Below are 22,880 nucleotides of genomic sequence, written 5' to 3'. Positions count from 1 at the left end.
CTAGCAGAATGTGTAGCAGTTGCAGTGGCTTCCAGTAGGTTTTCATTTTAGCAAAGCAAGCATTTGAAGGGTGCTTCATTGTTCTCTGAGCTTCCGTATTCATGCACAGAGAAGATAAAGCAGGCAGCTGTAATGCCCCATCCTTCTCTTGGCTTTTCTGCTAAGTCTCAACACAGCTAACAATCATTGGCAACAGCAGTGATTTTCTGGTATGAGAAGTCAGTCATTAGGAATTGTCTGCTGCTGCCATCAACTAATTTATCACTGTACGCCATCCATGAGAGGGTAATTACTGTACTGTTCTTGGTCTGAGCTGGCTTTGAACCACCAGCCCAGACCGAAAAGTTGTGTGTGCCATTACCATCCGCATGAGTCAGCCAGGGCCTGGGCAACTGCTTTTGGAAGCTCACTATCTGGTGTGTGCAATCTTATCAAGAGACCTGGGACTTTACCCTCTCTGCTGTTTAATTCATTGCTGAGGTTTGGGACGTTATCTGTCTTTGTGTTGTTTCTTTATCAAAACTTGCCCGCCAGCCAACTGAGATCCTGATGAATGAAAGGCAGTTAACTCTGCCTTTTCTAACTTTGAACACGTTGCATATGGCACCACACACTGAAGCATATTCTAAAGGAAAACTGTAGTGAACTCGTGTAGCTTAACACCACAATGAAAACAGGTTTAGCTATTTTCACTGTTCTTGTGAACACTTTGAGGGAGGTCTGGGGGCAGTTCAATTCACTCCTGGTGTTCTTTCTCTGGAAATGTTCAGTGAAGCCCATGTTCTCCCATGGTTTGCTGTGAACTCCTCCTCCAGCTCTGCTGGCTTGGGGCATGCATGTGGCTCACCTGCTGTTTGTTTGCAAGCGGCAGGAATGGCAGCACAGGGTCTCTACCTTGGCATGAGTTGCTGAATTGGGCACTTCTGCTGCAGAGACTCCAAACAAAGCCTAACTTTCTGCCCTGTTTTTGCTTAGCTTTCTGTAATGTTGAGTTGTAAGGAGAGCGAGCCAATAAACGTTGCTGCAAGGGGGAGCTGCCCAAAAACGATTGAGCAAAAATCTAAATCTCCGATCCCCCTGTGAACAATACATTTTACTTAGAGAGAGAAAGAAATAATACACACATCCCTGAGCCAGATGTTGTCACTTGATTTTGTCCAGGAGAAGAATGGAAATAAAATCTGAGACAGAAATGTATCTGAATATTTCTAAATTCTAACAAAAGCTGAACTGTAATGCAGTCAAAATGCAATTTGCTGTTCAGAGTGCTTAGTTATCCATGTGCAGGTTCATTCTGGCTTATCCAGAATGAGTATTTCTCTCTCAAGTGCGTCAGAAATTTTTCTCTCTGCGTGATTAAAGAAGTTCTTTTGAGGCCCAGTGTTACTGACATAGAAGAACTGGGATTAGTACCGGTATCAGTTCTAGCCAAAGAACTCGCTACAGCCATGTCCAATCTTCCTTTATGTTTAAAAGAAAACTCCATTCTAAAAAAGGGAAATAACTAGTCTGCTTTCCTCTGCAGAGCTCAGCACTAATTAAAGTGTTCTTAATTTGGCTTGATTTAATTCACTTCAAAAATGAGCTTATATGAACCAAAGTAACACCACTGTAATTCTGAGTAAGACTATCCGCGCAGGGATTTGTGGAGTTTAATGAATTCACCTTAAATTCATGTCTTTTTGGTTTGGGATAATTTTCTCAAATGTGACAAGTCTCTGCATAGAGAAGAGAAGCTGTTGTGATGTGCCAAAAGTAGAAGACTGCAGCCATTTATTGTAATTTGGGCTATCCAGCGCTGGCTGTAAGGAGGTTATGAAACCTTCAAGAGCAAGAAGGAACAGAGAAAGTGAGAGGTTTTTCCTACTGAACCTGGATTTCTGCTTGTACCAATGTGGTGACACAGGCACAAATGCACACAGTCAGCACAGGTTGTGCCCAGCTCCATGCCTGCATGCAGAATAGACACCTATGCTGCACGAGTGCAACTGCTACTTGGAAACCTTGCAGCCTGCGCTCATCCCAGACTAGAGCTGTTCTGTTTTGGGAACTCACTGCAGGGAATCTGCTTTAGTAGAGGGGGTTCTACCCCTGCAGTCCTATGATCCTGTGAAGTCACTCAGTCACACGTCCGCCAGTTCTCAGTCTGTAAAACTAAGCCCAGTTCACCAAGGTCATGAATGCTGTGGGGCTGTCCCAGGGCACTGTGCTGTACCAGGGCTCCGTGAGCATTGCTCTGCCGAGAACACAGAGCCTTGCAAGTCAAGGTGTGTGCACGTGGCTTTGCATATGGCTCAGGGAAAGCACATGGGTCCTGAGGGAAGGGGAAGTACCAACTCCCAATGCTGCTCTTCAGGGTTTGAAATGTCCACTCTGCATAAGCTGATGGCTGATTCATGCAGTCCGTATGATGTTTTTGCAAAGACACAGTAAATATGTTCAGTGTTTGGCCCTAAATATTCAGCCTCTTTTCAAGCTTTATTTTTTTCCTAGGATTTGTAGAACCAGCATTACACCTTATCTATGAAAACTTTATGGGGCTTAGAGAAAATGCTCACTGACAGCTAAGCATGCTCGTCTGCTTTTTAACATTACCGTCATGCAGCGGTAGTAACACTACTCAACATATCTTGGAAAGGTTTTCATGGGAAAACGTTTGTCCTAATGGAATATGTCACTTTCTTTAAAGTTTTGAGAAGTAATGGTTGTAGGCAGCCCCAAAACAGTGACTGGTTGCTTAGAAATCTTCTTTAACCCTTTTTGCTTAAGTTGCCTAATTAACGTAATTGGGTTAAACTAAGAGCAATTGTTACTACCCTGCATTTAGCTTATAGTTTATTGGTTCTTTTTGAAGCTTGATGAAGGGAACGTGTGCCTGAAGCTTCTTTTTCCAGCACCATCAGTTAATCTAGTGAAATGCGTGGCCTCACCCCATGAGTCTTGATCCTCTTTTATAAAATGTTTATACGTAGACCTTTACAGTAAAGTGTGCCTGACATGAGAATCTGCTTGTGAGTAAGAGGAAGGAGACTGGCAGCATGGGGTAAGAAGGAATCCCTGCACAGCGCAGAGCCCATTGGCCTCTGTAGGAAGGCTTTGTGTAAAAAGGGAAGAGGAAAGTGGCAGATGTTTCCCCTGTCGTGCGACATAACCACTTCTCTCTGATTTTAATGTAAGGATGGATCTACTTCCTAATCAGTCCCATGAAGCATGGAAGTCAAATTCTGCTTGTGCTAAGTTTGCTTATTAAAAATTATTGGTGAGTTGTTAGTGGAGTCTAAGTCAGTCCCTTTGTCTACATGTATCTGCCTCAGTAGTAAAGCAGCTATAAAAACTGATGCGTGGATGTTCCAGTTGGCCCAGTCCTGCAGCTCATGTGCTGATGTACCTTGTGTGGCACACGTATGGCAGGCATCCCGTCCTGCTTTCCCACAGGTCTCCTGCTCCAGGATTTTGCAGTGATTCTGTTGCTGCTTTCCACAGCCGTAATCAAACAAATGCTCAATAGATTAAAAATTGGAGATGTGTCACCAGTGGTCTTTTTTAATCACATCTGGGATCTGTCATCGACCAAATCTGGGCTGTTTAATTGGCCAACATTTTTTCTTGACTCTCAAAAGCCTTTTTTATATATCATCATCCAAAAGAAATGAATGAGTGCTACAACCCCCTTCGCTTGGAAGATAACACAAAAGGCTCTGGGGAGCATGACTATATCAGTTAGTCAGGACAAAGTGCGAGGCTGTATATGTAGCTGACAGCAGCGCGGTGTTAGCTCGTGTGCTGTCCTTGGCCATGCCTGTACAGCCCTGCTTTGGGACCAGCTCGGGTCCATTGAGTCAAGCCACATGATGGTCTGCTGCTGGCGTTGTGCGGTTGTGCAATCAAATCTATCTAAATAGGTTGTGCCACTACCCGTGATAAGATAAAGGCATTTGAGGGTCCTGATGTTCCTGGGCACTTGGCCTGTGCAGGATAGCTTTGTGAAACTGCCATCTCTCACTGCAGAAGCCACGTGTGGGAGAAAAGCTTGCAGGGAGCCCCCGGGAGCTGCGGCGCAGTGTGGCCTCACACCTCCGCTTGCTGCTCCTTTAAGCCATGTTTGGTTCCAGGCCATGTTGTAGCCCTGAACTGAGCAGCACTGTGGAACAAAGAGCCTGAAAACAGGGACAGCTCTGAGAGCAAGTTTCATAACTGTCCCCTGCTGGGAAAGGCAGTCCCAAGTCAGTGAATGCTGCCAGCCAGATCCAGCATCTTTTGTCCATTTGGACCGAGGACAAGAGCAAGCCAGGCTCTCCTGGAGGGAAGGTTCTGCAGGTCCTCTGGTGCTGCTGCTTGCTGCAGCTGAGCTTAAGCTCAGTGTTATGTACAGAGTTTGAACAAAAAGAACAGAAGCACAAATTTTTTCCCCTCTTGGGAGCCTGTGTTCCTCTGCACTTGTGTTGTCTTTAACCAAAGGGATAATGCACAATAAGGCTGGGCAGTCTTTCTTCACTGTTAGGGTAAGCACACACTGTAGGCTGGATTCCTGCAGGCAGAGGGCAGCTGGATCCTCAACTTCTGCTAAGAGTGAAGGGGGTCGTGTGGGAGCAGCACAGTGGTTCTTGACAGCTTCCCCCACTCTGGTGCTGTGTGGCACTCCAGGCTCAGGGTCCTCCTGTTCATTCACTCACTGGCTTTGGATGCATCTGGCCCCAACACTCACCATTCTTTGCACGTTCAGGATCTTTCACTTTGGGCCTCTGACAGAATTCTCCCTGTACTCCTGAGCCAGCCTCATCCCACTTTGCTCCATTTTCCTCTTACAGAATTGCCCATTTCCAGGTTCCAACTGTTCTGAACTCTACCTCTGCAGCCATTATGTCAATCCTGTCTCTCTAAACTGTATCCAACTTGGAGTGTCCAAGTCTGGCTGAAAAAATAAGATGCTCAACTGCAGAAAAAGAGCAACATTGGGTTTTTTGCTAATCTCAGTTGCAAAGCAGACAAACTGTGGCTGAAATGTTTCTGTAGCAGATTCAGTGAGGATTTCCATCTCAAAGAGGTGAAACCACCCATGTAAAAGCAGGTGAGGTGCCCGGATATGTTTGCTGTGTGGTTTGCATCCCCTGTTCTGCCCAGCATGGGCCCTTCAGACACAGTGCGTGCAGCTTCCAGATGTACAGCTGTCCGAACCCAGTGTGTGAACTCGGAGTTGATTTATTTAATTCTGCTTCATAATACACTTAACTTGATACCAGCTAAAAGAAATAATTTGGCAAGGACATCATTAAACAGTTTAATAAGGAGTGGATGACTCACTCTGTTTGAACAAATGGATTATTTTGCAATCAGAAGTACAAATGTTAACCAGCTTTATTTTTAGTTGGAAATGTCAAGAGGTCAGAAACAATTAAAACAACTGTAAGGTGGGAGTCCCCGAAGTGTGTGTTCTCTTGGATTTACACCTTACTAAAATTGCTTTTATTGCAGCTTAGCGACTTAGCAACATTTTTCTGATAAGATAGTGGGAAATGACTATGTAGGCACATTTACTGGTAAGGAGAGATTAGAGTCAAGCAGAAATGGAGCATACTTTTCATTTCCACGGAACAAGAGCTGGAAAACTGAGAGGATCTGCTTTTTTTTCTTGCATGATTTAAAACATGGTGATTGTCCTTTAAGAGGAATCCTGACCTGTGCAGGAATTTCTTATCAGATCAAAATTCAGTGTTTGAATATCAGCTACAAGATACTTTGTGTTGCAGTTCCACTCTGACAGTGTGTTCTATCTAGAGAAGATGTGATTTGTCAGCACACGGCAGTGAACTGCGGGTCAGCACTGGGACTGCTCCAGGAGCAGGCACCTCAGGTGTCAACAGGCTCTGCTGTCCCAGTGAGCTGGATACTAGCAAGCGTAGACACAAATCCTGGGGCAAATCCTTTTCTTTCTCCTGTTATCAGGTGGGGATGCACCGGCACTGTGCAGCCTCACTCACATGGCCCTGGGCACCTGCAGGAGCACCACCAAACTCACATGCAGGCCACCACCTCCTGCGGTTTTGGTGCTTGCTCTGTGTTCTGCTCTTGTATCAGCTGGAAATGCACCATTGCTGTCCAAAGTGCTTCTCGTCTCCAGCTGGAATACCTCATTGGTAACTGCGTGTTCTCTGTGACAGGTCCGGATTGAAGATGACATTGCGGTGACAGACAGCGGAATGGAGTTGCTGACGTGCGTCCCACGTACAGTGGAAGAAATAGAGGCTTTCATGGCAGAAGGCCAAGGCAGTGCCAAGTCATTTGGCTCTTTGACCAGCCAAAAGGCGTAAGCTTCAGGGTGATGCTGAATGTCCCACGCTGATCAGTCATCGTTCTGATTCAATGCTGCAGCATATGAAATAAAATGCATCCAATTCTTCATAGTGAGAAGAGGGCAGGCTATTAGCTGGAATGATTCATTAATGAAAAATAAAAATAGAAGGCTTCAGCATTGGATTTCCAGGTACCTCCAACATCGCTGCTTTGCAGGCAGTAGTTGACATGACAAGTGCCACCTGAATAACCTTGCTGCAGCAACAATTATTTCCAGTTAAATCTGAATTTTGATGATAGAGACTCTTTAAAATACAGGTGATCTGAATGCTGCCAGCAGTTGCAACAATCTGAGTCATTTGTTAAGCTTTATCACAAGTATTGCAAAAAAGAGAAAAACAAATCAGCTCTTCTCAGTGGATACAATGACACTTATATTTTTCTTATGGATCTTTTATCAGTGACAATGGAGTAAGCAGAATGAAATTTCTATTAAAATTCATCATTGGCATCATTTTTGTTCACAACTTGTGTTCATTAGGTTTTCCTGCTGCTATTTCTGCTTCTTTACCTCACATTTCTGCCAATTTGTGCTCTGGAAACACTGACCCTTCGTTAGCCTGACTTCAGCTCCGGATACAGGGTACATTGATCCTGCACACAGCCTGGTGCTTATTACATTTGTTCATCTTTTTGTTCCTTAAGATTGTAGATTGCTGTGGTGTTCAGAAGCGGTAAAACCTGCAAGAAGGAAGCATCTTCATTCCAGGGCGCTGTGTCAGTCAGAGCTGTGCTCTGCCAAGTGATCGAGCTGCTTCAAACCACCTGTTGTTAGAGGCTTCAGAATTAAATCATGTACATTTTATACTGATAGGCCACAAACATTAATAATGATCACAAAATGACTTTCTATTCATGCAGGATTTAAATCACCCAGAGAATCCTTTCTTTTACTGTAGGTGAAGCCTGTGGGAGAAGAAACGCTCTTCTTGCATCATAAAATAGTCCTGGTTGCTCTGACTACATAAAAGTAGCATTGCTTACTGAACACATCATGTTTGTATCTGTTGCTGATGAACTCATCACAAGCACAGCATTGTGACCTTACGCCCCTTGGTTCTGAGCAGTTGGAGGTCTGAAGTTCGTTCAGGAATGGTGATTGTGTTGCTCTTTCTGCTGGCTGCACTGAGCTGTGCGACATGAACCAGCTCTTTCTTTATAGCTGCTTGGTGACCCACTGCCAAATAGGGAACTTCACATGGTGAGGACCAAGGAATTTTACTGTGAAATAATCCAGGGGCATCACTCCTTCTGTCCAGTGTCACTTTCCTGATTAATGAACCTGCGTGTGTTCTTTTAAAGGTTGCTGGCCATAGCCTGTAAGAGGTGAGTGCAGGTGGTCTTGAGATGGGAAGGGATGAGAAGGGACGGGCATGAGGTCAGCAGCTGTGGTGTGAGCAGCGCTCCTGCTGAGCTTTGTGGTGCAGATGCTTCTTACTCCTGAATGCACAGCACGTGCAGAGGTGCTGGGCTGTTCTTGGCAGCTGTGCAGGTGCCAAACACTACAACCTGCGGGCACACTCCAGGCTCATCTCTCCCTACCCTTTGAGTCCAAGAGCAGCTACAGCACGCTCTGAATGCACCCAGACTGCTTACTGCTCTGGATGCTGAAACCTGCAGTTGCTTTGGTTCAATAGCAGTCATCGTGTTACAGTAACACTTCACAGATTTTTAAAAAAAAAAAAAAAAACAAAAAAAAAAACAACTTTTGGAATTGTTTCAACTAAGCCGTAACAGTGCAGTTAATAGGCCTTTCCCTGCTCATGATTAATGCTGGCACACAGCGGCGGTGCTCCTGCAGAACAGGTCTGGTGCTGGGTGCTGTGCAGGCAGGCTGTGCCCCGGCATGCAGCGTGTGGGGGGAGCACTGCCTTCCACAGCCAGGGCCTGAACTCAGCCCCCGGGGACTGTACCCTTCCTTCCACAGCTCTGTTCTGCAGTTGGGGTCATTTCTACCCACTTACGCAAAAACCAAGGAGAGTAGGGGAGAAATAGCAGGGTGATATAGAAGCTACACGCGTGGTGAGCGGGGCAGAGCCTCCTGGTGCTCAGGGAAGGCACGAGCCTTACTGACACTGAGGATAGATTTAAAATAACAACTTGTCAGAGTTGCACACGGTCTGCATGCAAACAAAGCAGCTGCTAAGCTGGAAAAGTCATTGCACAAACAAGTAACTTGTAACTTGGTGGTTTTGTTTCACTCAAGAAGGAAGTGACATTGGTGCTGTCAGGTGGAGAAGTGACCTGCTGGAGCACCAGGAGTTCCTGGATCTCCGTCAGACAGCTCTAGTTGCACTCAAGAGACTTAAAGAAATCCTTCTCCTGGAGGCAGCCCGTATACAGTGAGGTTGGAAAAGCATCTTAAAGAGATTTGGGGCCCCTGTAGTTCCAACCCAAACAGAGGGAAGGGATGGGGCTCCTGCCAGAGCAGGCACCCATCTAAGAAATGCAATGCAGTCAGGTCATCTTCCTCCTTTTACAACCCTTGTACAAGGCTTGTCCCCACCCAGCCCAGCTGTGGATGCCCCATCCCTGGAGGTGTTCAAGGCCAGGTTGGATGGGGCAACCTGGTCTAGTATTAAACATGGAGGTTAGTGGCCCTGCCTGCAGCAGGGGGTTGGAGCTTCATGATCCCTGCGGTCCCTTCCAACCCAGGCCATTCTGTGATTCTATGAATGGAAACTGCTCTATGTATTTCTCTGACAGCTGCCTGAGGTGGTCACCTCTGCATCTGAGGGAAAGAGAAAAGGGACAGGAAAAATAAGGCCAGCACTGGAGGCAAAATGTTTTTATTAGTTTCTGATATTTCAGTCTTAACTAATTAAGCTGCAGCTAGAACCAAAAAAAAACACAATATATTTGTAAAAAGACTATCATAGTCCAAAACAATCCATAAAAAACTGCATCTAATTGCCTTTGTATTAAAAATTGAAATTCAGAAAGAACTTTTAAAGGCTTTATTTTCTAACAGCATCTTCATAGAGATAATATCCAGGGTTTTTTTTTTTGCTAGGTACAGGTACAAGGCAAACAAGCATCCTACAAAATAGGGGGAAAAGGTAGTGTAGGAGGGAAATTAAGACAGTGTAATAATCCACTAGCCAGACACACAGGTTAAATGTAACACAACCATACCATCAATGAAATACTTAAAAATGAAAATAAATTAAAGTTACGCCAAAGTTCCTGCTTTACTTTTGCTTTTAAAATCCTCAATATATAGTTCATACCACTGCATTATGGATCATGGCAGACTTTATCACTAGCATTTGAAAAACTGCTATAGAAAAGCTTCTATGGAAATAAGACTGAAGAAACTCCTTCACACAACTGTGATGGCTATAGAAATTCTGCTGAATCAAGTGTTCAGACAAGGGCCATTAGTTTTCAAATCACTGTGCATTTCTGTACAGGCTTGGCTGAATGGCTGCAAGAATGGAAATGAACAGAAGCAAGCTGAGATCCACACATTCTTGCTGTTCAGATGCTGCCCTACCCTTCTGTTGCTCAGCCAAGCTGCGCATTTTGTTCTCCCTGATACCGCCACCCCAGCAGGAATGCGGCTTTGCAGAGCAGAGGTTGTTGGTAGCATTTTTACATGTTTTAGAAACCAAAATCTTGTTCTCATAACCATGCAAGCCAGGTTAATATACGCAGGCATAAAAGGCCTTGTGCTGCTTTACCTCTGGTACTTAGTGCTTCAGACCACTGCTTGCCCTGTGGAAGCCAACTCCCTGTAAAGATCATTATAGAATGTTGTTGTTCTTCTAGACAACGTAAGTACCCCAGCTTGCTATTACTGTGCCCTGCCTGTTAACTGTAACCAGATAGGAAAAACCTAGGTAGTGCTTTGCAGGAATTGCTCTGTAGGTAGAAAAGCAGTTCACCAAACAGGACAACAAACTCCCTACGGCCTTTGCAGTTTGTAATATGTAATGGAGAAAAGAAACAGCTTAAATGTACTAAAATGTATTTAAAGGAATTCGCCCAATTATGACTTTCTGATTCTACAGTGAACCATCCTGATGAATTTCTCCCTATGCTAAATATGAGAAGGTGAGTGTACATTTGTGAAATGCTGTTTCCATAATAGTAAGCTCCTTGCTGACTAAGGATTCAGTACTGCACTTACTACACAAATCTTCTAGAAGAGAAAAATATTTAACGCCTTTAAAGAAATACCCTAAGCAGTTTCTGGTTTAATTGTATCAAATCTTCAGTGTTAAACCTAAAAAGATCAGCACACAATGATGGTTAAAAGAACCCCTTATTTGTTCAGTTACTGCATGGGTGGTGCAGACAGGCTGCGCCTCCAGAGTTCATCCCGCCGGGCTGTGGCAGTCACTGCTGCCCACTGTTCTCTGGATTCGTTGTGGTGCTCTCAGTGCCAACAGGTTGCACATTGTCTGCGAGACTGTGTGCGTGCTCAAGGAATAAGTCTTTCAGTACACTCAGCTCCTTGGTCAGGAGCTTAATTTTCGCCTCTAAACGTTCATTTTCTTCTTTGAGCTGGGTGACCCTTTGCAGCGTGTCTTGTGCTTTCTGCTTGCTTTTTAACCGGCTCTTTTTCACTGCCATGTTGTTTCGCTCTCTGCGCTGACGATACTCATCACTGTTTCTATCCACAAAGGAATTTTTCTTTCCCTGCTTGCTCGGAGGCACAGCTTTGCCTCCACCACCAGGACTAACGGGAACCAGCTGGGGAACCTGCTGCAAACCACTGCTGTGCGCCTGGGTGTGAATCACGCTTACTCCGTTCGCATCTGTAGCAGTGTTCTGTGGGGATGTCTTGCTCATTTGGACGGGCTCTTCTTTGACACAACCGAATATCAGAAGACTGAGAACTCTTTTCTAGATCGTGTTTCCAGCAGGTCTCCACATGGGTTAAGGGCAAGGTGAACCCTGAAAGAAAAACAAATGCTGTTAAAGGTGCTGTGTTCAGTCTTACACGTGGCTGCCTTTGGCATAACGTACCGATGGCACATCTGGCAGCAACACACCAAAACTGTGCTGGAAGTGGAACGGCTGCCAACTGCTGGGACATTTCAGAAGCCTCTCGAACATATTTGGATTGGAAGGGACTGTTACTGGGTCATCCAGTCAAGCTGCTTGCATTGTTCACTGCATTTACTCAGTTATTCCAAAGCCATCCCTGATGGATGGGTGTCTAGCCTAGCCTTGAAAAATCTCGTTTCACAACCTCTGTCTTGGCAACTAGTTCCACTGTCTAACTTTTCTCCCAGTTATATAATTTTCTTAATTTTTAGACTGAATTCTTTCTTTTGCAGCTTAAACCCATTAACAGCCTCACTCTTGGCCAACAGGAGTGCTTGATCCTTGTCTCCTCCAGACCATCCTTCTGCATCCATGCACGTTCCTTGGTGGTCTTTGCTTTTCTCTAGAGACAGCCCACCCTCCCTTGAACATCTCACCACATCTTCCAGTGCTTTCACTGGCTGTGAGATTATTTTACTTGTTTTTGAAGATGGAGCCCAAACTGATGATTGTTTTAAGGTTTCAGCAGAACTCAGTGCAAAAATGCACAAGAAGAGGTGGTGTGTACTGTGACGGCTGTGACTGAATGACCCAAAAGGAAACCCTCAGCCACAAACAAGGTAAAGCCAGCCAAGTCTTTAACGCTGCTGTGAGGGCAGGTGGGACAGGAAAGCAGGGTGAGAGCAATGTGAGAATCACTGCACTTGAAAGACAGGACTGACAAGGAGACATGGACCACAGCTGACCTGCCCACAACACACTTCCTCCGCTGTGTCTCTCCCAGCCATCAGTGTCCATGCTCCTCCCCAGCAGGATGCAGACAGTCTGCGGCACAGACACCCTCCCACCTGGGGCTCTGCCTGCTCCCACCCCTGCTGGTGATACAAGACTCCAGTGCTGCCACAGCTCCTCTCCTGTCCCCAGGAGGAGCCATTGGGAAAGAGCAGCCGAGGTCAGCAGAGCACAAGGCGAGCTGAGCAGTGCCCAGCCCAGCCCTACATCTGACAGGAGGCTGTAGTCCTGTGTGGCAATGCTCAGCCTGTATTCAGGGGCTCCTCAGCTGCATGCTGCTCCTGTATATGTTTTCCACCACAGCCTCAGTGTCATTTTACATTCTGCTGGGTTATCATTAATGAGATAAAAATGTTACTGTCAATTGCACATTTTCTTTCATCATCTGCAGGAACCTGAACTGAGTGCAGCTGTACAGCACAGCTCAATGACATTCACAGCAGAGCCCAGTAGTTTGGCTTCAGTGTTATTCAAAATCAACATTCTGTCACCATTTCGGTCACTCCCTTAAAGCCAATGAAAAAGGTGTGAGAGTCGTGTGAGTACCACCACACCCCTCAATGCATTTTCCTGTTTTCATATTTCAGGACAGAAGGATGTCAGGGCAGACATCAGACAACAGGCCTCCACTCCAGCATGGCACTGCTCTGCTGGGCAGCCCAGCTCGCTCAGATGCCACATCTACCACCTGTGTTGTGTTCACTGCAGAGAACAGGCAGCCCTGCCCTGGGAGCATCACAGCCCACCAACGCCTGGCAAGTTCCTTCACAGCACCAGGTTTCACTTGCTATTCTCTCTTTGCTATCAAAACTATTCAGTATTGTTCTAAGATATGCATAAAATCTCTATCTGATGCCCCTGCAATCCAAAGGAAAAAATGAAGCGTTCCATTAAATTGAAAAGTAATGGGATATTTAAGTTCTCAGTGAAGGGGAACGTGGGTTGAGCAGGGAGACAGAACCCAAGTGTCACATCTCGCAGGCTGTTGTTAGCCCTGATGCACAGATCTCCTCCAGTTCCTGACACTGGAGCTTCCCCATGCTGTGTTAACTATTTCTTCAGTGGGACACTCTCTCTGGTGCTCATGTGGCAGCTCCGGGCTGGTTTCTCCCAGCGCTGCTGTTTCTCCAGCGGCCGGAGCTGCCCGGTTCCATGTCGGCCTGTGGCTGCCACCCACCACCACCCAGCAAACACAATAGCGGCAGCCCGGGGCTCCGCTGGCCGCAGCTCCTTGGGGATGTGGAGTCCCAGGCACATCAGACCCTTAATAAAGGGCTCTGCCTTCTCCCCAAAGTTTGACGTTTCCAAACGTTTGGCTCGGTACAAACAATAATAATTTGTTAATTAGATCGTGTTGGTTGTTTTGGTTGCTCGGCTGCTCTGACACTGCTGCTATAGCCGGTTGTGTGACGCCTCCCCTGGCGGCCCCGCACACGTTCCCGGCCGCTGTAATGCCCGGACCGCGCCGTGGGGACGTTGTAGCGGCCGCTTCTCAAGGTGAACCGACTCCGTGACTCCGTAACTTCCAACTTTCCGGCTCTCGGGCCCTTTCTCGCCGTGCCGGCCGCGCTCGCTCGGGTCACCGCGTCTCCCCGTGGCCGCCCCTCCGCGCTGACATCAGCCCCGCCGCCCCGCCCGCTCCCACCGCCCCTCCCGCCTCGGCGCCCGCTGCCCCGGGGCGGCTCCCGACCCTCCCCCGCCGCCCCGCGGGGCTCTGAGCCCTGGGGCCGCCCGGCCGCGCTCCTCCCCCCGCCCGCTCGGGGCGCACGGCGGCGCCAAGCCGTGACTTCACCGTGCGGGGGGGAGGGAGGAGCGGCGCGGGCCGGGGCCGGATTGCATCATGCGCTCCCACGTCCCGCGCCACCGGCGGACGGACGCGTTGCGGGGGCGGCCCCTACGGGCCGGCGCGTTGCCCCCCGCTCGGCGGCGCTTACCTGTGGCGGAGCGGGCGGCGGCGGAGGGGAGGGGAGGGGCGCGGCCGGGCCCGAACCTCCTCGTTGACGCGCGGAGCGCGGCCGAGCGCCGATTGCGAAACACAACCCGCGCCGCCCCGCCCCGCCCCGCACACCGCCCGCCCCTCCCGCCGGGTGATGCAACGCCCGCCATGATCGGCACGAACCGCGGCCAATCGCGCGGCCAAGCGCTCCAAGGGCCGGCCGTGTTGGTGCGGGGCTGTGCGGGGCGGGAGGCGGACATGCCCTGCATCGCCCTGCCCTGCCCTGCCCTGCCGCTGGGGGGCGCTCCAGCGGCCCGGCCGCCATCTTCTCGCCTTCCTGTGACCCTCGGGCCGAGGGGACGGACCATCTGGATGTCTGAGATCATGGGTTGCATTTAGTTGCAAATATCGCAGAGATGAAAGCTGCCCTTAGTGCTTCCCAGCCGCCCTGGCTCTGACCAGGTGCGTGTTGTGAAGTAACGTCCCCATCTGAAGCTCCTCCTGTGCAGCGCCCTCAGGAGCTGCGATGCTCTCCTCTTCCATAAGGCCCTGTGGAAAACGAGCCCCGTTTGCAGAAGCTCTGAGGGTTAGTCTGGGCACACGGCTTCATGCCGCTCATTACCATAGGATACCTTGTCCAGCTCTGGTATTTAATACCTCACATGTTTTTCTGTTTCCCAGTTGAAACGATCCTGTTTTCTCTGCCCATGTTTCATCCATCTGTAACTAGAGCAAAAATTCCAGGTAAGCGTTAAGCATTATCCTGTCCTTAAACAGCTCCCTGTGTGCTTTTAGAGTGCTCCCGTGGGGTGTTAGGGTACTTTATCACCATTCATTCATTCTTCTTCGAAGGAAGATGAAGAAAATGAAATATAGATGAACTCATTCTCATGTAGCCTCCTTGTTTTAAATGTTACAGCTCGTACATAATCCCATGCACGTTGGGAGCTCCAGCGCTTGGCTGGCATCATGTCCTGGTGCAGGAGAGCAGTCACACAATGTGCTTTAAGTGTTTGCAGGATAAATCCCCCCGGTGCAAATGGGATGTGAGGGAAGCAATCACAAAAACATAAGGAGTGTTGCTGTAAAGGCATGGCACTGGTGTACACACCTGATCTGCTGGCTGTCACATTAGGTTACATGAGCAGTGTGTTGGCTCTAGAGCTCTGGGTGTGTTCGTGTAGCAGCAGTCCACCCATCAGACTGTGTGCTCTTGTGATGGTGGTAGGCTTCACATACACAGCCCAGCCTTGTGAGTCTTGAAAGACTAGTCCCTGAAAAACAACAACACCAACAGCAAAACCACAAGTTTTCAATGTCTTCGAGTAATACACAGCAAATCACGGCTCAAGGCAGGAGGAATACTGAAGAAGCAGGAGTTCTCTGTGGGAACTGGAGGCAAAGATGTAGGGGGCAAAGGAATCTGTTGGAGGGTAAATATTCCCATTTGGTGCTTGGTCAGTATGTTCACTTAATGCTTACCAAAAAAAGTGTTCTGCAGCTTTCTAAGAGTATGAAAACCGCTTTATTTCTCCATCTTATTTATTGTCCTTTTCCAGTGTTTATGGTTGTTACCTCTGTGTTTGTGGACAGTTATTTCTTTGCCCTAAAATAAAAAAACCATGAAAATGTACTGGACTACAACCTATACTTCTTTTTTCTCCTGTATGCATTCAGACTCTGCGGACTATGATTGCATTCTTTATGATCACGAAGCAGTTGGCATTCTTTTGGGAATATCCCAATAATTCCAAGGCTGTAGTAGGAGTTTTTCATAATATTTTTTATTATTATTTCTTAATAGCTCTTGTATTTTCATGTTACAACGTCTGTTTTTTTGCCTTCAGGACTGACCTCCACCAAGATCAAAATGCTGCTGTTAGAAATGTCTCCCAACCCCATTTGATAATTTAAATGTGGTAGAAACTTGACTGTTAGTAGTTGCTTTGTCAGAGGTAGCCTTTTTAATAGGTGAAGAGAAAGGAGAGGAAGCATTGCTTGGTAGTGGTGATCACTATTTGAGGACTGCCCTGCTAATTCTAGTATTGACTCACTGTAGCCTTGGAAAGTTACAGTGTTTTTGTTCTAGAAAATACTAAGTAAAGAAAGCAGCCATTCTATTCTAATAGCAAACATCCATTTTATTGTAACACTGCCTGGAGAGGAAGAATCCAGTGCTTTTGTTCTTTCTCTCTATGCTGCTAATAATTCTTACAAGAAAGTATTTCCAGTTGCTGGTTCGACATCTTCCAACACTGCTTTCTCTATGTCTAGTTATCAAAATACCAACAATGTGATGGCTGTTCTTAGGCTGCCACTGAATGACATTGTTTTTTACTTTCATGTATTTGCAGAGTGTTAGAAAAAGCGAAGCTATATGGCTAAAGGTGAGTAAAAACAAAGTAGATAAATAGACTGAAAGGAAAATGCAATGTATCATGTGTATGTGTATATATAAAATCTGGTTCCAGGGAGGCTTGTTAGGACTAAACAAGTCTGAGCGAGAATTAATGGCTCACACCTGGGAAAAAGAGGCGAATGCTCAAGCATCCAGGTTTAGTAACTGCCACACCTGTCCTATATTCCCAAAAGCATAAATGAGTTCTGTAAGGATTTAGATAGCTTAGCTTTTGAATGCACAGTGCCATGGCTCTATTCCAAGGCATCATCAGTCACTGCATGAAAATCCCCACCCTTAATTACCAGGGCATTATTTGTCATGGGGTATATTCTAATGAAGAACTTCATTTGTATGATACCAAGAGGAGTAAATAATTTTGGGGATGATTTCTTCCCTGACTTTAAAATGGTTCTTTGCAACAGAACCGTAAAACACCCTTCCAGAAAAATATCATTAAAATGAGAGTGACATAACGCAGGGTCATCTTCAGTCCCATGGTACTGGGTGAAGGAGGACCAAACTTCTTTCCTATCCATGGTTTTATTATTCCCTGTAACTTAAATGATCTCTGAAGTGCCATAAAAAGCACGATGAGCAGCTGCCTGAAAAGAAAAAAGAAACTGAGAGTTTGGCACCCGGACAGGGGAGAGGGAGCATGGCCCACCGGACTGGTCATGTTGTGTCACTTCTGTTGATTTAAATGAATAGAAAGCTACTTATATGTGCCTGTGCAATAGAAACTATGCGGGAGAAAAAAATGAGAAACCATACTGGCAAGTACAGAATGTCTGTCATTGAGCTGCTGCTGCTGATATCTAGGGGAATTATGTGCTAGATTATCAGTGACAGTGGTATTTTTGTCAGGCAGGTACAGTGTATCTCATATCCCCAGGAGAAAAGAAGTATGCAGTGTCATCGTCCTTCCAGAAAGTCACTTCTTCCAGTTTGGTGAGTTAGCTGGCAGAAAGGCCTTTTCTTTTCCTATATCTTAAAATGGAAGCGAGATACAACAGAAACAGTGAGGCACAGCTCCCTGCTCTTTGGCTGTGCATACTCTCTAACGAACCATAGACTCTTAGAGGAACAAAACAATTACATTTACACTTGCAGGCACTTGGAAATCTCTGTCACTCTGAATTTACCAGATATAATCCAGCGTTAGTTTTCTATTGTATGAACACTGCAGCCAAAACTGTGGAAAAATACCTCTTAGGTAACATGTCCCAGGACAACAGTGTCATTGAAGATGGGCTCATCTGATTTATCTTGACCGTAAGTAGATCAGATTTCCTTCTGATAGGCAGAAGTTTTTCACCCCTTCGTCATTAGCCTGTCCATCAAGGTCTGATTTCTGGACCTCCTCAGCCATAAAAACAAGCTCAGTAAGTCTTCATATAGGAAATTGTTCTTGATCTGATTTGTTTAAGCATCATATGTGGGGTTTTCCTATGTGATTTTTTGGTCAGAAGGACTTGCACAGTTAAGATACTAATGGAATCTTGCATGAGGAGAGAATTCAGGATCAACAGTATTGCAGCGATGATGGTGATTAGTCATTACTTTGAAGTCACACACAGTTCCAATGGAAATGTGATTTGGCAGTTGGAGAAAAGGACTTTGCTTACCAGGAAATGAAATTGTAAAGTGCACTGTTTATGTGTCTACCTTACATCATCTTTTTCCTCTTGTTAGAAGCCCTTTGACATTAGGGGACTGTGCAGGTGGCACAGTGCTAGGGATTGCAAAGCACATGCTCGTGCTTTCCTTCCTTTGTACAAAGGGAAGACAGGATGAGAGCACACGCACTCCTAGCAGGAACACGAGCATGGGCAGCCAGTCCAAGAGAGCTCCAAGCAGAAGAAACTGCCCTGCTTTGAACAAGCAGGGGATGTTGTGCTGTGCTGGTGCTGTAAATAACAGGAAAGTCTTGGGCACAAATTTCAATGCTTGGAACACAACAGGCTTATAACAAAATACTTAATTTGCCTAAACACTGTCCTGATGTGGGGACATTTATTATTCGGTATTTTGTGGCAACAACAGAGCATACTGCAGCATATTGTGAGGCGGTCTTTATGTCTCTGGATTTTGTCATGTGGAGGGGCACCAGCTGTGGCTGTAAGTTGAATGTGGAGTCACAGGCAGCTCTGAGATACTTCATGTTATAGCAGCATTGGTAGTTGAGCTGGGGGAAAGCTAAAAAGTATGCAAGCTTTTATTTAGTATTTGAGTGCTTTTGAAAAGATTTCTAGAAGGATTTCCAGTAAGTTTCAGATTTGATATGTGCTGCATGTTCTGCTACTCCATCACCAGATGGATTTCTCAGCTTTGACCAAAATATGTAAACCCAAGGATTTACAAGTGTTCCTGTCCTACAAGGGAGACTGAATAACTCTGAGCCCATTGGGAAAAAAAGGCCAAGGGGCACTGGGGCAAAGTCGGGTTTCCTGAAGACTGAGTTTTCAGTTGATGTGTCAGGAGATTCGAGCTCCACCTCCAGCATTTCCCACTAAGCAGAGTTAGCTTTTCTCACAAAATAGGCACCTGTATTTGTCTTTTGTGAAATGCAGGCACAGTGGAATCAGCAGCTGAGCCTGCAGCTCTGTGCAAGGGGCAGTTCTACTGAGGAGACCTATGGCATTCTTTACTTAAATACAAACAAGTGCCTCAAACTTTTATCAGTGACATTCTGAGCTGGGTAGCCAACATTTATTTCAGTTTATTAATAAAGGAGAAAACTCATTCCGTGTGGTGAGGGGTCTGGAGACATTGCTGACGATGCACACCATCTCATGGTGACTTAAGTTGAACATAAATGATTTGTGAGGCTGACAGGGCTCTGAAAATTCATTTTCTATATTTAATCACAGCAATAGGAGGAAAAAAGTCCTGGTTGGAAAACTGTTTCATTTAAACACAAATAGTTTGTAAGGTCTTTTTGTCTGGGATTAGGTACCTCTTATCCCTGGACTCTTGCTAAATTAATGGTTTTGATTATACTTAGCTCCACTATTAAGTATATGAATCAGTTGCACATGTCAGACACGTGACACTGTTGGTGCTCCTAGTTGAAGAGTAGTGCCTTTTCAGCATTGTTTTATGGGCATTTAGATATGAACGCTTCTTGCTAACAGCGCTGTCACTGCTTTTACTTTCTTAAATATTTTTACTCACTATAAAAAAACATTTTTATGCTCCCGTAAAATGAATGAAAAACATGATGGCTTCCATCAGAAATCTTCTGGCTTTATTCACATGAATATTGTTAATGTTTCTTTATTTTATAGTTATTTGAAGCACTCTGTAGCTCTGCTGCTAATCATAACCAAAGTGTTTTAAGGTAGCCAGTCTTGTTTTCCTTAAAATGTCCTTCCTGCCTCCCGAGTTCAATTTCCAGATTTTTATGGGACTGTGACCCACTCAGGAGCAACCTACTGATCTTGGGACTGGCCTGGCTTGTGATTAACTCTTATTGCACTTAAGATAAAGACATGTTTTGCATAAAGCATAAGATTCCCATTTGAACAGAAAATGTCAGTGTAAGGGTCTCGTGGAATTTGTGCAGTTGCGAGTAGTGTCTCATTTTTTATTAAAGGGATTGCTCTGGTGAATATGATTGTGTGTAACCTATCTTTCTGCAAAGGCTTGGAAGGCAGAGTAGATGTTATCTCAGCAGGTAGGAGTGCCAGCTCCTTTCACTGGATGCTTCAAGTGACCTTTGGAATCCCCGCAGGGAATGAAGGGCCATATCTCACCTTGCCTTGCTGGCTGCCCCTCCAGCATGCTGCATGGGCAGTATTGAGGTGAAATCACTTTGTAGCAGGCTCTGCATGCCACAGATGGGAACTCGAGCACTGTATTTCAACCTGTAAGTGAAAGCTGCCTCTTCAGTCGCATCTTTGTGCAACGAGTCAAAGAAGTTCTGATGCCAGAAGTATCTATTATTAGTTTGGAACTGATAACAGAACTGCAGTAACTGTCAAGCTGAGATTGCCTCTGCTTGCTTCCTTCCACCATGCCTATTGTTTCCTGTGCGCTTAGTGTTCCTTTGATCATGGTTAGGGCTTATTTGTGATGTCACCAAGTCACTCTTCGAACTTTGTGAAGCTTCCTTGTGAGTCCCTTCCCTCTCAGTGCCTTTGACATTTTTCATTTAGCAGGGCAGCTCCTGCTTAGATTACTCATGCTTAGATTACTCATTAATCCCTGGGCTGCAGCAGTATAATTGGAGGAGGCAAAGTGTAGCTCAACAGGAAGGTCAGACTTTCAGATAGCATCCACACTGAGCAGTAGAGCTGCTTTCTGCTAGTATGGTATCAATGCTTTTTAAAACATCACATTTTAAAATCTAAGTCAAATGTGGCTCGAATCCTTTCTACTGCTGAAGTCAAAGCTTCATGATATCAATAGCAGAAAGGTGTGTGCACCAAAGGTGTATGTTATATCCAATCCTTGTGCTGCTCTCATCCAGCAGTCAGCAATGTGTCTGTCCGTGGCAGGACAACACGAGTCTTTCATATCCATACTACACTACAGAATTCTGTATCTTTGTGCCAGATCGCACCTCCAGTTTCATTTATGTTCCTGTAACAGTGTCACCTAAAAGGGAACAAAGTTGATATAAAGAATGAGAACACAGACAAGTCAGTGTGTGTCAGGGACTCCATTCTGTAACAGTGTCTCACATACTAAAGTACATAATTAAGAAATGGCATAGGTTTTTTTGAGTTGAAGTTCTGTACGTAGCTCATGCAGGCACTTCACATCTAAATTAAATGCATGAAGTTGGTGTCCCGTGTACATACAGAGGTAGGAAGCTGGGGTCTGTTTGTCTGGTTTTGTCAGGAGTTTAAATCTCCTTTTTTTATTATTGTGTTGTGAATGATGCCAGGAGAAGTGATCAGCCATATACTGACAGTTAAAATCTTCGGAGAGGGACCTTTCTGCCCCTGAAAGCAGAGCTGGGATCTGAGTTCAGGTGATGGTGCTCACTGCCCTGTTACTGTTCTGCTGCAGCACGTGTCTGTTAGCTCAGGTCCATGCCAGTTCTGACTCAGAGCCATAAGCCTTCCACACAGTGCGCAGGAGCTAGGAAAGGTATGAGCCATATTTCCTATATGCTCCATTAAGCATACAAAGGCAAAGATAAGAAAAGAGTGACATTTTCTTGGCAATTTACTTCAACATAAAAGTTAGTGTTTACATTATTTAAAAAAATAATAATAAAAATAGCAGGAAAATATGTGAAAAATAAAGCATTTCATGTGGAGGAATTTTTGCATGCTCACTGTTTTGTGATGTTAGCACAGGACATGTGGGAGAAGATCGCTGAGCTTGGCTGCTCATTTCTTGTGTGGCCTTGGCAAATCATTCCCTCTCCTGGCTCTGTAGCTGTGAAATAGGGCAACAGCGCTGCTCCACCTCCCAGGGAGATGTGACTGTGAAGGGATAAAGGATCCTGAGCTATCGATGGTAGAAGCCACTGAAGTCTATAAGGGAGACAAAAGATTGGAAAGTTAAATTCAGGAGGAAAAGGAAGGAAGGATGTTGTTTTGTCTGAGGTAGAAGAGTAGAGAGAGAATGGGCAACTTGTGGGTAGGCCAAGTACTGAGTAATGTGGTAATTGATGCGTATCAGTAAGAGAACTGTGAATGTGATGTGGTGAATTCCTGAGATAGAGGTGATGCTGTGGTAATGCAGAAGAGACCACTGCAGTGCGATGAGGTGCGGTACTGTCACGTCCTCCTTTTTTGTGCCTGTGGCATTTCAGCTGTATTCTGGAGGGGACAGAACTAAACCTGGTATCTGAAAAGCAATTTGAATGTTCTTGGGCACCACAAATATGGTCACTGAAATACAGTCTTAATTGTAAAAGAGAAAGTATGGAAAGGGAGCAGGAAGGTTAGTATGGATTTGATTTCATTCACCTTGGAGTTGCAAACGTTCTTCCTCCAAAGAAGAGGAGCTGTAGTGCAAAGTAATTAAACCACCTGGCACTGAACCAAACTCTGCACATGAAATGGTCATCAGTCCCCAGCTGCTGTTCCTGAGTTCTGCACTCTGCTCTACCAGCCTGCAAGGCTTCAGCATGTACAACCTTCTCCCTTGAAAACTGTCGTGTGTGGCATCCCTTCCAGGTGCAGATCATGTTTTCCCTCTCTGGGGCAGAAAACAGAGGAGATGGGTGAAGTTTATGTTTAATTGCACTATGAGAAGTAAAGGGGGTACAACTCAGTGCACTTGTGGCACAGCACTGTTCCCAGCTGAGGACTGTGCCCCCATCCCTGCCCTCCTGCTCCCAGTGCAACCCTGGCCCTGTTAGATCTGCTTTCTTTCCTGCACCTGACCTGCAGGTGGGATAGAGGAGGGGCTGGCAATGGTGCAGGAGGAGGTTTGCCTGCAGTC

At 45.9% G+C, this 22,880-nt stretch overlaps 2 protein-coding genes across 4 annotated transcripts in view; one reads left to right on the top strand and one right to left on the bottom strand.

Moving 5' to 3' along the window:
* Positions 1 to 6,805, top strand: part of PEPD (peptidase D) — a 111,814-nt gene extending 105,009 nt beyond the window's left edge. For both annotated transcript variants that reach the window (XM_015873941.2, XM_085551108.1), the window contains exon 15: positions 6,159 to 6,805. In XM_015873941.2, coding sequence (XP_015729427.2) covers positions 6,159 to 6,308 — 150 coding nt within the window. In that variant the 3' untranslated portion in view covers positions 6,309 to 6,805. The remainder of the gene's footprint in view (positions 1 to 6,158) is intronic.
* A 2,319-nt stretch (positions 6,806 to 9,124) lies between these two features.
* On the bottom strand, positions 9,125 to 14,190 carry CEBPG (CCAAT enhancer binding protein gamma). 2 transcript variants are annotated; one of them, XM_085551118.1, is made up of 2 exons: positions 14,073 to 14,190; positions 9,125 to 11,253 (listed from the first exon to the last, which is right to left on the bottom strand). In XM_085551118.1, the coding sequence occupies exon 2, from the start codon at positions 11,146 to 11,148 to the stop codon at positions 10,693 to 10,695; it is 456 nt and encodes a 151-aa protein (XP_085407244.1). In that variant the 5' UTR covers positions 11,149 to 11,253; positions 14,073 to 14,190; the 3' UTR covers positions 9,125 to 10,692. The 2 variants fall into 2 exon arrangements, with proteins under 2 accessions (XP_085407244.1, XP_032303055.1); XM_032447164.2 differs by lacking the exon at positions 14,073 to 14,190 and adding an exon at positions 12,093 to 13,793.
* Between the last annotated feature and the right edge of the window lie 8,690 nt (positions 14,191 to 22,880).

This window comes from Coturnix japonica, chromosome 6, assembly GCF_054131305.1.
Source record: "Coturnix japonica strain WE chromosome 6, WE-NBRP24, whole genome shotgun sequence".
NCBI classification, from domain to species: domain Eukaryota; kingdom Metazoa; phylum Chordata; class Aves; order Galliformes; family Phasianidae; genus Coturnix; species Coturnix japonica.
This window is presented reverse-complemented; position numbering and strand designations above follow the sequence as displayed.